This window comes from Rhinolophus hipposideros (assembly GCF_964194185.1).
Source record: "Rhinolophus hipposideros genome assembly, chromosome: 16".
NCBI classification, from domain to species: domain Eukaryota; kingdom Metazoa; phylum Chordata; class Mammalia; order Chiroptera; family Rhinolophidae; genus Rhinolophus; species Rhinolophus hipposideros.
In genome coordinates, this window is record NC_138062.1 from 28,772,053 (window position 1) to 28,785,717 (window position 13,665).

Sequence of the window (13,665 nt, forward strand, 5' to 3'; positions counted from 1 at the left end):
TGTCACCCCGCAGAGATGAAAACACCCAGACTTGGAATCAGAACATCCACCTGTTTGTCCCACTCACTAGGTTTGTCCCTTCATCACATCTGAGCCACAGATACCTGTCCTGTAAAATTGGGAAAGTAAGCCATGTCTCACTTATCTTCTCAAGGGTATGGGGAAGATATAAGGGAAAATGAAAAATCAATCCTTTCTAAACAGAGAAGGCATGATTCTTATCTCTCAGGAAGGCAGCAGGACCCAGTCATGAACGGGCTTTCTAAATTGTACAGACACACGGGAGAACCATTAGAGTAGGAAACCCACACCCTCTTCACCAAGGAAGCAGTGGGACATCGCTGGTATGTGACCAAGGAAGCCGGGAACATATCAGAAGGGCCCCCAGGGACACTGGCCCTTGGTTGGTGTCTTGGCTCCCTTTGGCCAGACAAGGCTCGTTGCCATTGGAGAGCACCAAGCTGCCTTCGCCCCATCCTTCCTGCCACACCTGGGGTCCCCTCCAGACACCACAGAGATGGGGGGCTCCCCTTCTGTTTTCCCCTCTGAGGACACCGAGGCAGACTTTCCCATGTCTAAAAGGGAGGTGGATTTCGTAGTTTACTTCTTCCATTTTAGAGATCAGAATACTGGGTTGCGATGGAGAGCTACATCTTCCTTAGGTTGTATGTGTGGGACTAAAGATGAGAAATCAAGCAGTAAGAGTCACTAACCTGTCGTTCCTCATGAACACAGTCACTTACATGTGCTCAGCATCCTGTCCTCAGTCACTTCTGTCTCGAGGAAGCCAACACTGATAAGCGACAGAAGCCCATTAAGGACACTGTTCAGGAATTTCCCTGTTTACCTAAATGTCATACAAAGATGGGTTATCTGAACGCCTGGGACTCCAGAGAACAGAACTGGGACCTGCAGGCAGAAGGTTACCAGCCAAATTGTGTCTGCTCCCCCTCAAATTCTTCCATTGAAGCCCTAATCCCCAGACTATATTTGTAGATGGGGCCTTTAAGAGGTAGTTACGGTAAAATGAGGTTGTGTGGGTGGGCCCTGATCCAACCTGACTGGTATCCCTGTAAGAACAGGAAATTAGGGCACAGACACACACACAGGGAAAGCCATGTGAGGACCCACCAAGAAGGTAGCCATCTTCAAGCCAAGGAAAGAGGTCTCAGGAAGGACCAACCCTGCCAACACTTTCTTAGACTTCCAGCTTCCAGAATTTTGAGAAAATACATTTCTGTTGTTTCAGTTACCCCGTCTGTGGCACATTGTCATGGCAGCTCTAACAGACTAATGCAAAGGCACAGAGAGTTTGATTTAGGCTGACTTGAAGGAGAAACCCTTCAATACGATGATGGGATGGCTGCTCTGTGAACTCTGTCCTAGCGTTAGCCTGGGTGACCACATGAGGAACTGCCGCAGTGAAGAATTACATTAATTAAAGCCCCAAATTGCAGTGTTTTAGAACAAGTGCTGTTTATTTCTTGCTTATGTAAAGTTGGTGCTGGCCTGGGGCTTTGCTTCCTGCAGCCATTCAAGGACCCAGGTAGATGGAGGAGCCAGCATCTTCTACCTGTGGTTTCCAAGGTCACAGAGGACACTCAGCTGGAAATTGGGGGGGAAAAGAATGCAGAGGATTATGTGGGGATTTTCATGGGCCAGGGTGGCAGGCCATAGTCTTCTCTCTGCATTTTGTTGGTCAGAACTCAGTCATGGGATTCCATGGAATTGAAAGTGAGAAACTGTGTGCCTGAAGAGGATAAAGGCTTGGTCAGTCCCTGATAGGATTCAGGAGACCATAGCAGAGGTGATCTGTGAGCTATCTTCTGGAGCCAGTACTCTGGAGTTTTATAAACTCTGAGAACTTTTCATGGAAGGAAGCTGTAGTCTCCTCTCTCACTATACCTCTCCCTGTATCTCTCCTATTTTCCAGCTTCTAGAAATTGCAGCTCCTCTCCCAACCCCGTGTAAGCCAAGTGACATGAGCCATGGGTATGTGCCAATTAAGGTAAGTAAACACACTATCTCTCGGTCAGCTGAGTACTCTAACCAGGTTGCTTAAAATGACTCGCAGAGATGTTTGTTCAATATCGAGGGTAATCGAATACTGTTTACAGGGAAATAATTTTTTCCACAAGTATCATTCCTCAAAAATAAACAGAAGACATGGACCATGCCACAGGATATACAAAGCAGTGTGGCTGATGTAGCCAGACTCCCAGGGAACAACAGGCTTCATGGGGCCTTGGGAAGCCCAAGCGTGCCAGCGTGTGTCCATGTTCTGGGGAGAACATTTGTTCATCCAGTCAGTACTTATTGAGCGCTTCCTTTGTGTCAGGCACGGGCCCGGTACGAGGGATGCAGTGAAAAAAAAGACAGCCCTGTCCTCAAGGAACCGGCATCAAGGATAAGAGAGGGAAATGGTCATTAAAATGCCCAGAGGTCAGGGCTGTGGCAAGGCCAAGGCCACGTGCCAAACCATCCCGACTCCTGACCCGATCACGATATAGTGCAGGGCTTTAGTTCTTTTGCTGACCCCCCACTCTAATGGTCAGAGGAGGCTTATTACTGTCACAGACAACCCCAGCTTTCAGTGTCTTAATGCCAAGTCTGTTTCTTCCTGCGGTGCAGTCCAGTGTGGGTTAGGAATGGGCCCTGTCCACGCAATCAGTGAAGCACCCAGGCTCCTTCCTTTTGCTGGTTCCACCTTCCTCAAGACCCAGTCCATTCAGGAGCATGTAGGAAAAGAGAGGGAGGACCAAGCAGGGGAGGCCCCCAGCTGTAGCACACATTTTTTTCCACTTACATGCCATTGGCCAGAACTCAGTCACATGGCCACACCCACTGCAAGGAAGTGGGGGGAAGTCTGGAAAATGCCACCTTGTGCCAGGGAGAAAAGCAGAACAGATACTGAGCCCTAGCACCCTCCCACACACCCATGGAACCCAGAAAGGATAAGAAATGTAGCAAAGCATGAACAAAATTTCATATTCAAGAGATAAACTGCCTTTAACGAAGTAATGGTATTCTGCATGTTAGCATAAATATTATGCTCTGCACAAAATCAGCCTCCAGTTTTAAATATCGAAAACATGACAAACTGCACTAGAAAGGAACAGTATGAGGGCCTTTTAGGGAGGAGGGAAAGTTATTTTGTTCTGTTTTGTTTTCCGACATTATAATCCTTTCAGGCTTCTTTCTTCACCAGTGATAGCCACCTGTTTTTACTGTACAGTTTGGCCAGTTGTCTCTCCTCAGACATCTTCTCTCATTGGGGTGTTAGGCTGAGAAAGCTGGGTCATGCAATACCTAATAATGTACTGAAATGGCCCGGACGTCTGCAGAGAAGGGGCCTGGTTCGGCCAGCCTGGGGCTCTGGTCACTTCCTGCTCGCCTCTGTCTTCTACAGCCTGGAGTGCATCTGCATTTTGTGGAGCTGGGCTCTGGCCCTGCCGTGTGCCTCTGCCATGGATTTCCTGAAAGCTGGTTCTCTTGGAGGTACCAGGTAAGGGAAACTGGGGGAAGGTATGCCCCAGTTAGGGTGAGGTGAGGGGAAAGTCTAGATGGCGTGGGCCAGCCTGAATGTCATTAAGAAGCCGAAACTTAACAGTGGAGCCTCGTCTTCAAAATATGACCACGCTATTTCAGAAATGTTGGGGCCAGAGTTTAGACCTCAGAGCTGTGCTAGCCCATATGCCACCTTTGCAGATAAACAAAGGAAGACTTCTTCAAGATATTCTAGGTCACCTGCTGGGAAGTCTCTGTAATGATTATTGAAATCTGCAAGGCCTTTGTTGGGAAAGGTGCTCTCTGAGATGTGGCATTCGATGAGTGTACAAACCCTATCGCCGTCCATGGCAGCCCTATCCTGGTGGGCTAGTTCTGGCCCCTGGTGAAGATACCAGCTAGTGCCACATGGCACTTTAGATTGAACCATTTGCAACAATAGGGGGATAAAATAAGCAAAGAGGGAGAGTCAGCCAAGCACTGATGAGACCACACTGGAGTGTGTTTGAATTGTTTGTTTTCTAGATCCCAGCTCTTGCCCAGGCAGGTTTCCGGGTACTAGCTGTTGACATGAAAGGCTATGGAGAATCATCGGCTCCTCCTGGTGGGTTAGCTGTCTTACAGCTGTCCTCTTCTGGTCATGCTTTCTAACTATCTGAGCTCTCTAACTGCACTGTCTTCCCCTGGCCCCAGCTCAGAGCAAGCAGTCCTTCCAGGGGGTCTTACTCTGCCCCACCCCTCTCCTGCAGTGTCCTCTGTCTATACAGTTTGGATCCCCATGTCTGTGCTCCTCACACTCTGAATGAATACAAAAAGCCCAATGGCCTGTGCTCCTGCTGGTTGGTGGGGTTGTAGAGCATAGGATGTGTCATACAGTGCCTGTACTTTTTTCATCTTGCAGAGCTGAAACCCTGTACCTGTTAAACACTAACTCTCCCATCTTCCTTCCCCCAACCCCTGGCTACCACCCTCTGCTTTCTTTTTTTTTTTTTTTTTACTTTGCATTCATTATTTTATTTATTTATTTTTTTTTTTTTTAATTTATTTATTGGGGTGACAATTGTTAATGAAATTACATAATTTCAGGTGTACAATTCCGTATTACATCATCAATAAATCCCATTGTGTGTTCACCACCCAGAGTCAGTTCTCCTTCCATCACCATATATTTGATCCCCCTTACCCTCATCTCCCTCCCCCCACCCCCCTTACCCTCTGGTAACCACTAAAATATGTCTGTGTCTATGAGTTCTTGTTTCTCATTTGTTTGTCTTGTTTTTGGTTTATATACCACATATCAGTGAAATCATAGGGTTCTCTGCTTTTTCTGTCTGACTTATTTCGCTTAGCATTATATTCTCAAGATCCATCCATGTTGTCAGAAATGTTCCTATATCATCTTTCCTTAACGCTGAATAGTATTCCATTGTGTATATATACCACAACTTCTTTATCCATTCATCTATCGAAGGACATTTTGGTTGTTTCCATGTCTTGGCCACCGTAAACAAAGCTGCAATGAACATTGGAGTACACGTGTCTCTATAGAGAAATGCTTTTATATTTTTGGGGTAGATACCCAGGAGAGCGATTGCTGGGTCATATGGTAATTCTATTCGTAATTTCTTGAGGAACCTCCACACTGCCTTCCATAGCGGCTGCACCAGTCTGCATTCCCACCAACAGTGTATGAGAGTTCCTTTTTCTCCACAGCCTCTCCAACACTTGTTGCTATTTGTCTTGTTGATGATAGCCATTCTGACTGGGGTGAGGTGATATCTCATTGTGGTTTTTATTTGCATTTCTCTGATGATTAGTGATGTTGAGCATTTTTTCATATGTCTATTTGCCATTTGTAAGTCCTCTTTAGAGAAATGCCTCTTTAGGTCCTCTGCCCATTTTTCAATTGGGTTGTTCGTTTTTTTGTTGTTGAGTTTCATGAGTTCCTTGTATATTTTGGATATTAGACCCTTATCGGAGGAACTATTTGCAAAAATCTTCTCCCATTCAGTCGGTAGCCTCTTTATTTTGTCGATGGTTTCTTTTGCTGTGCAGAAACTTTTAAGTTTCATATAGTCCCATTTGTTTATTTTATCTTTTACTTCCATTGCCTTTGGAGTCAAATTCATAAAATGCTCTTTGAACCCAAGGTCCATAAGTTTAGTACCTATGTTTTCTTCTATGCAGCTTATTGTGTCAGGTCTTATGCTTAAGTCTTTGATCCATTTTGAATTAATTTTGGTACATGGTGACAGATAACAGTCCAGTTTCATTTTTTTGCACGTGGCTATCCAATTCTCCCAGCACCATTTATTGAAGAGGCTGTCTTTTCTCCATTGTATGTTTTTAGCTTCTTTGTCAAAAATTATCTGTCCATATTTATGTGGTTTTATTTCTGGGTTCTCAATTCTATTCCATTGGTCTATGTGTCTGTTTTTCCGCCAATACCATGCTGTTTTGATTATTGTAGCCCTATAGTACAAGCTAAAGTCAGGCAGTGTGATACCTCCAGCACTGTTCTTTTTTCTTAAGATTGCTTTGGCTATTCGGGGTCTTTTGTGGTTCCAAACAAATCTGATGATTTTTTGTTCTATTTCTTTAAAAAATGCCGTTGGGATTTTGATGGGGATTGCATTAAATCTGTATATTGCTTTGGGTAATATGGCCATTTTAACTATGTTGATTCTTCCAAGCCATGAGCACGGAATGTCCTTCCATTTCTTTGTGTCATCTTCAATTTCTTTCAAAAATGTCTTATAGTTTTCAGCATATAAATCCTTCACATCCTTGGTTAAATTTATTCCTAGGTATTTTATTCTTTTTGCTGCAATTGCAAAGGGAATTGTTTTTTGTATTTCTTTTTCTGAGATTTCATTGTTAGTATATAGGAATGCAATGGACTTTTGTACGTTGATTTTGTAGCCAGAAACTTTACTGTATTCATTAATTGTTTCTAACAGCTTTTTGGTGGAGTCTTTAGGGTTTTCTATATATAGCATCATATCGTCTGCAAAGAGTGATGTTTTAACTTCTTCATTCCCAATTTGGATGCCTTTTATTTCTTTCTCTTGCCTGATGGCTCTGGCAAGGACTTCCAACACTATGTTGAAAAGCAGAGGTGATAGGGGACAGCCCTGTCGTGTTCCTGAACGTAGAGCAAAGGGCTTCAGTTTTTCACCATTAATTATGAGATTAGCTGAGGGCTTGTCATAGATGGCCTTTATTATGTTGAGGTATTTTCCTTCTATACCTATTTTATTAAGTGTTTTAATCATAAATGGATGTTGTATCTTGTCAAATGCTTTTTCTGCATCAATTGATATAATCATATGATTTTTGTCCTTTATTTTGTTTATGTGATGTATCACATTGATGGATTTGCGGATGTTGAACCATCCTTGTGCCCCAGGGATGAACCCCACTTGGTCATGATGAATGATCTTTTTAATGCATTGTTGTATTCGATTTGCTAAAATTTTGTTTAGGATTTTTGCATCAGTATTCATCAGAGATATAGGTCTGTAGTTTTCTTTTTTTGTGTTGTCCTTACCAGGTTTTGGTATCAGGGTAATGTTGGCCTCATAAAATGAGTTAGGGAGTACTGACTCTTCTTCAATTTTTTGGAAGAGTTTGAGCAGGATTGGTATTAGATCCTGTTTGAAGGTTTGGTAGAATTCACTAGTGAAGCCATCTGGTCCCGGACTTTTGCTTTTGGGAAGGTTTTGGATGACTGATTCAATGTCTTTACTGGTGATCGGTCTGTTTAGGTTTTCCAGTTCTTCATGGTTCAGCCTTGGAAGGCTATATGTTTCTAAGAACTTGTCCATTTCTTCTAGGTTATTAAATTTGGTGGCATATAGTCCTTCATAGTATTCTTGGATGATCCTTTGTATTTCTGTGGTGTCCGTGATAACTTCCCCTTTCTCATTTCTGATTTTGTTAATTAGTGTCTTCTCTCTTTTTATCTTAGTGAGTCTAGCCAAGGGTTTGTCGATTTTATTAATTTTTTCAAAGAACCAGCTCTTTGTCACATTAATTTTTTCTATTGTCTTTTTGTTCTCTATTTCATTTAGCTCTGCTCTGATTTTTGTTATTTCCTTTCTTCTGCTGACTTTGGGTTTCACTTGTTCTTCTTTTTCTAGTTCTTTGAGGTGTAACATGAGGTTGTTTATTTGGGATTTTTCTTGTTTCTTGAGATAGGCCTGTAATGATATAAATTTCCCTCTTATAACTGCTTTCGCCGCATCCCAAAAATTTTGGTAGGATGTATTTTCATTGTCATTGGTTTCTATATATCTTTTGATCTCTCCTCTAATTTCTTCTTTGACCCAGTCGTTCTTTAAAAGTATGTTGTTTAATCTCCATGTATTTGTGTTTCTTTTTGCTTTCTTTTCGCAGTTGATATCCAATTTCAAAGCCTTGTGATCAGAGAATATGCTTGGTATGATTTCAATCTTCTTAAATTTGCTGAGGCTGCTTTTATGTCCCAATATATGGTCTATCCTTGAGAATGTTCCATGTACACTAGAAAAGAATGTATAGTCTGATGTTTTAGGATGAAGTGCTCTATATATGTCAATGATGTCCATTTCATTTAATGTGTCATTTAGGGCTGCAATTTCGTTATTTATTTTCTGTTTGGATGATCTATCCATAGCTGTCAATGATGTATTTAAGTCCCCTAGTATAATTGTGTTTTGGTCAATTTCTCCCTTTAGTTCTGTTAGTAGTTGCTTGGTGTATTTTGGTGCTCCCTGATTGGGGGCATAAATATTGATGACTGTTATGTCTTCTTGTTGTATAGTCCCCTTTACCATTATGAAATGTCCATCTTTGTCTCTTGTTATCTTTTTCACCCTGAAGTCTGTTTCATCTGATATCATTATGGCTACACCTGATTTTCTCTGGGTACCATTTGCTTGGAGTGCCAATTTCCACCCTTTCACTTTGAGTCTATGCTTGTCCTTGTAGCTGAGATGTGTCTCTTGGAGACAGCATATGGTTGGGTTTAGTTTTTTGATCCAATCTGCTACTCTGTGCCTTTTTATTGGTGAGTTCAGTCCATTTACATTTAGGGTGATTATTGATACGTGAGGATTTCCTGTCATTCTATCTTTAGTTTTCTGGTAAGGCTGTGTCTCCATTGTTTCTTTGCCTTTTTGTTGTTGTCTATTATTTCTGTGTGGTGGTATTCTATGATGTTTCCCTCTGTTTCTTCTTTTATTAGAGTATATATTTCAGTTCTGGATTTTTTTTGAGTGGTTACCCTTAAGATTATGTAAAAGAAAGTTTGATATTTAGAGTATTCCATTTTCTTCAGCACGCTTACTTTCTCCATTCCCATATTCCGGTTCAGGCCTTTACGCTCCCCCTTTTTATGTTTCGGTTGCCACAAATTGTCCCTGTTGATGGTGGTCTAATAGCCTCCTTTAGTATTTCTTGTAGTGCAGGTCTTGTATTAGAAAATTCCCTCAGCTTCTGTATGTCTGGAAAGGTCTTTATTCCTCCTTCATATCTAAAGGATATCTTTGCTGGATATATTATTCTTGGCTCGTGATTTCTCTCTTTCAATAGTTTGAATATTTGGTTCCACTCCCTCCTGGCTTGTAGAGTTTCTGCTGAAAAATCAGATGATAATCTAATGGGCTTTCCTTTGTAGGTTACCGTCTTCTTTTCCCTGGCTGCCTTAAGGATTCTTTCTTTGGAGTTAATTTTAGACAGCTTGAATACAATGTGTCTTGGAGAAGGCCTGTTGGGATTGAGGTAATTAGGTGTTCTATTTGCTTCTTGGATTCGAGGATCCAGTTCTGTCCACAAATTTGGGAAGTTCTCATTGACAATTTCTTTGAGTATATTCTCTGTTCCCTTCTCTATTTCTTCTCCTTCTGGTATGCCCATTATTCTTATATTGCTCTTTCTGATGGAGTCAGAAAGTTCTTGTAGAGTTCTTTCGTTTCTTTTAAGTCTCAAGTCTCTTTCTTCTTCCATCTGTGTAATTTCCAGGTTTCTATCTTCGATGTCACTGATTCTTTCTTCCATCTGGTCAACTCTACTACCTAAGCTGGTTATTTCATTCTTAATTTCTTCTATTGAGTTCTTAATCTCCAGAAATTCCATTTGGTTCTTTTTTAAAATTTCAATCTCTTTTGTAAAATGCTCATGTTGTTCTTTGATTGCGTTTCTGAGTTCATTAAATTGCCTTTCTGTGTTTTCTTGCATCTCTTTGAGGTTTTTCAGAACTGCAATCTTGAATTCTCTGTCATTTAAGTCACATATTTCCATATCTCTAAGTTCCTTTTCTGGGGACTTTTCACTTTCTTTTTGAGCTGTCTTGTTACTTTGGTTATTCATGGCAATTACTGATTTATTATTTCTCTTCCTAGACATCTACAGGAGTGGCTTCTTCAACAGGTTGATAGGAAGAGGTCTCTCTGACACAGTAGTGCTATACTTTCTCTGCACTTTTCCAGCTTCTCACACAATGGGGGGATTCCCTGGGAGACGGGCCTCTCCTCTGTTAACAGTTCACCTGGGTCATAGGGCGTCAAGTCCCTGTGGGGGTGCGGAGAGCTTTTGAAGTTCCAAAGCTCTTTCTGCACCAGATTCAGAGCCCGTATGTTTCAGCAGTTCTGTTTACTCCTGCAGGGATCCGCCCAGATAGGTGGGGCCAGGGGCGGGGTGAGTTGTGAGAGGTGGCCCAGAGCAATGGCGGCGACCACCACCACAGCCGGTCCTGCTTCCACAGCTCCCTCCCCTTTGCCGTAACTAGTTGGGCTGCGAATCTGTTTCTGCGGTCCACAGTTCTCAGAACAGCAAAGATCCTGTCCTTGTGATCTGACACTGCTAGTTTATCGCTTCTAGCACCGGGCAGGTGGGGGTGGGGCGAGCTCTGGGAGGGTAGGGAGGGGCGGCTAGTCTCAGTGCCTAAGGCTTCCGTTCTCCGCTCGGCAGTGAGGGCTTAACCACAGTTTTCAGCCCTCTTCCCTCAGTCTTTTCTCCGAGGTCTGCCGTGAACGTTGGGTTCAGCTGTGCTATATGCTGCCCCCTCAGCCCTGTGGGCCGTAAGTGGAGCCCTAGCAGTCCGAGTCCTTCCCTCTCCCGCAGCTGCGGTAGTTCCGGGATGCAGCAAGCTCGGAGCACTGAGCTAGGTCTGCGTCCTGTGCCCGAGCGGCTCTGTCTCCGCACTTCTCCCTTCCCTCCTCCCCTGCTCGCACGATTCACCCACCTGGAGGTGAATTCAGTAGTGGACCTCTTCGTCTTGCCTGTCTGCTGTGCAGGGAGTCCTTTGTGGAGTTATTGTTGTCCGATTAGTTGTAAATTCCAGGAGAGCGTTACAGAGGCTCACCTCACGCCGCCATTTTTCCTGCTCCTCCCCACCCTCTGCTTTCTGTTTCTATGAATCTGACAACTCTAGGTACCTCATGTAAGTGGATCATACAGTATTTCTCTTTTTGTGACTGGCTTACTGTACTTAGCATAACTTAGCATAATGGTCTTCAAGGTCCATCCATGTTATAGCATGTGTCACCATTTCCTTCCTTTTTAAGGGTGAATAATACTACATTGTATGGATATGCCACATTTGTTTATCCATTCATCCATTGGTGGACACTTGGGTTACCTCCACCTTCTGGCTATTGTGAATAATGCTGCTATGAACATGGGTGTACAAATACCTGTTTGAGTCTCTCTTTTACATTTTGGGGGGTATATACCCAGAAGTAGAATTGCTAGATCACATGGTAACTTCTAGGCCAAATTTTTAACTGAGCACCTAAGGATTCCAGTGGAAGCCTATCCAAGGATAGGTGTTGTGGCCTCTGAACCCCTGAAACCATGTGTGGGTTTGTGAGCATTTTCCTGGGAGAGGGAAGTCCATTGTTTTGATCAGTTTCTGAGGGCTTCTCAGCCACAAACTGTTAAGAACCCCAGATATGGAGGCAAGGATGTGAAGCAACAGATGTGCAGCAGAACGCCTGGTCCCTCCAAGTGGCAGCGACGCTGTCAGCAGTGGTGGCTTCGCAAGCCAAGCCTGCTGCTCAGCACCCCTTTTCTGACCTGCCTCCCCCATAGTCGCATCAAGCCTGCTGTGTTGTTTGAGGCCAGCTGACATAGACTAGGGTTCTTGGTCACTCAGAGGGCTACCATCCAGGCCACTCAGCCTGTCCCAGCAAGGGAGTGCCTCCATAATTGTCCCCTGAATGTCATGCTGTTGACTCGGCAGCTGCTTACTCTCTTGAATGATGCAGCAGCATTTTAGACAAGAGGAAAGCCTTCAGTTCAAACATCCAGGAAAGGCACCTGAGGTGTTTTTTCAATTTAATTATTAAAATGTTTATTTTTATTCATCCACACCCTAATCTTCCCTAAATCCCCTAGGCATAACTTAGTAATATAATTTATATCATTCAAACTAGAACACTATTAAAAGTAAAAGAGACACTATTAGCAGTAACACACATAAACTGAAACTGTCCTGAACAAACTAGGACTGATCGTTTTACCTTAATTATGACTCTTTTTTAAAGAAAACCGTAATTTACATGTTAACTATCATTGAAGATTACATATAACGTGAATTCTAAAGCCAAGCATAATGTTTGGAATACCTACACATACAGTTCAATTCATGTGTATAAGTTTCGTATTTGTTAATAGATTTTGAGTAGCACATTGTTTTCCCTTAAAATGTTGAAGGCTTTGTCCCACTATTTTCTAGCTTCTCTTGTTGCTATTAAGGAGTCCCAGGCCATTCTGATCCACCGCCCTTTCTATGTGACCATTTGTGTTTTGTTCCCCCTTACCCTTCACACTTACCAGATCTTTTCTTGATCTGTTGCGTTCTAAAATTGTATGATATTGTGCTATGATGTGGTCTTTTTTCATCTACGTTGCTGATTACATTTATCTTTCCATTCTTGGAAATTTTCTTCAATTATATCTGATATTTTTTTCTTCTGTTTTTCTTTCTTTTTTCTTTCTGAAATTACTATTATTGTTAAAATGCTCATACAACCCCAAACAAACTACAGATTCAATGCAATCTCTATCAAAATCCCAATGGTGTTTTTTGTTTTATAAAAATAGGAAAAACAATTCTACAGTTCATTGTAGATCCACACAAAAAAACCCCAAATAGTCAAATCAATCTTGAAAAAGAACAAAGAGGGAGAACTCACACTTCCTGATTTCAGAATGTATTAGCAAAGCTGCAGTAATAAAAACAGCATGGTACTGACATAAAGACAGATATAAAGACCAATGGAACAGAATAGCCCAGAAATAAATCCACGCATGTACAGTCAACTCATCTTCACAAGAGTGCCAAGAACACACAATAAGAAAAGGACAGTCTCTTCAACAAATAAAGCTGGGAAAACTGGATATTCACATGCGAAAGAATGAAATTGGACCCTTATCTTACACCATACACAAAAATCAACTCAAAATGGATTAGACTTAAACTTACGACTTGAAACTAAAACTCCTAGAAGAAAACATAGGGGGAAAACATTGGTCTTGGCAATGACTTAATGGCTATGACACTAAAATCACAGGCAACAAAAACAAAAATAAACAAGGGACTACATCAATCTAAGAATTTAATAAGATTTTTCCCCACTTTGGCAAACGAGCCCTTTTAGTCTGTTACTTTCAATCACGTGAATTAAATTTATTTTTTATTTTTAATTGCAGAAATAGAAGAATATTCCATGGAAGTGTTATGCAAGGTAAGAAGGATCTTTGAGTAACATCTGTAATGTCTTTTCCATTCTTCTGTTTTCACTGATATAAGCCAGAAGTGTGGGTATTCCTTTAAAGCCTAGCAAAGCAGCATTTCACAGTATTTGGGTATAAATTCTTACGGAAAGTTGAAATGGCATTTCAAATACCAGCCAACATTTGCTGTATATCAAAAATGTGTCCCTAAAAAAACCTGGATATGAATGTCCACAGCAGCATTATTCATAATAATGCTAAAAAGTAGAAACAACCCAAATATCCATCAACTGACAAATGAATAAACAAAATGTAGCATGTCCATATAATGAATGTTATTCAGCCATAAAGAGGTATGAATACTGATGCATGCTTCAATAAGAATGAACCCTGGGAACATTATGCTAAGATAAGCCAGTCACAAAAGGCCACATATTG

The 13,665-nt window shown here is 41.9% G+C and overlaps 1 protein-coding gene across 4 annotated transcripts in view; it reads left to right on the forward strand.

Annotated features, from left to right (window-relative positions):
* EPHX2 (epoxide hydrolase 2) overlaps positions 1 to 13,665 on the forward strand; it is a 69,421-nt gene that overhangs the window by 20,199 nt on the left and 35,557 nt on the right. For all 4 annotated transcript variants that reach the window (XM_081077589.1, XM_081077588.1, XM_081077591.1 and 1 more), the window contains 4 exons: positions 1,934 to 2,008; positions 3,410 to 3,505; positions 4,033 to 4,111; positions 13,204 to 13,238. In XM_081077589.1, coding sequence (XP_080933715.1) covers positions 1,934 to 2,008; positions 3,410 to 3,505; positions 4,033 to 4,111; positions 13,204 to 13,238 — 285 coding nt within the window. The remainder of the gene's footprint in view (positions 1 to 1,933; positions 2,009 to 3,409; positions 3,506 to 4,032; positions 4,112 to 13,203; positions 13,239 to 13,665) is intronic.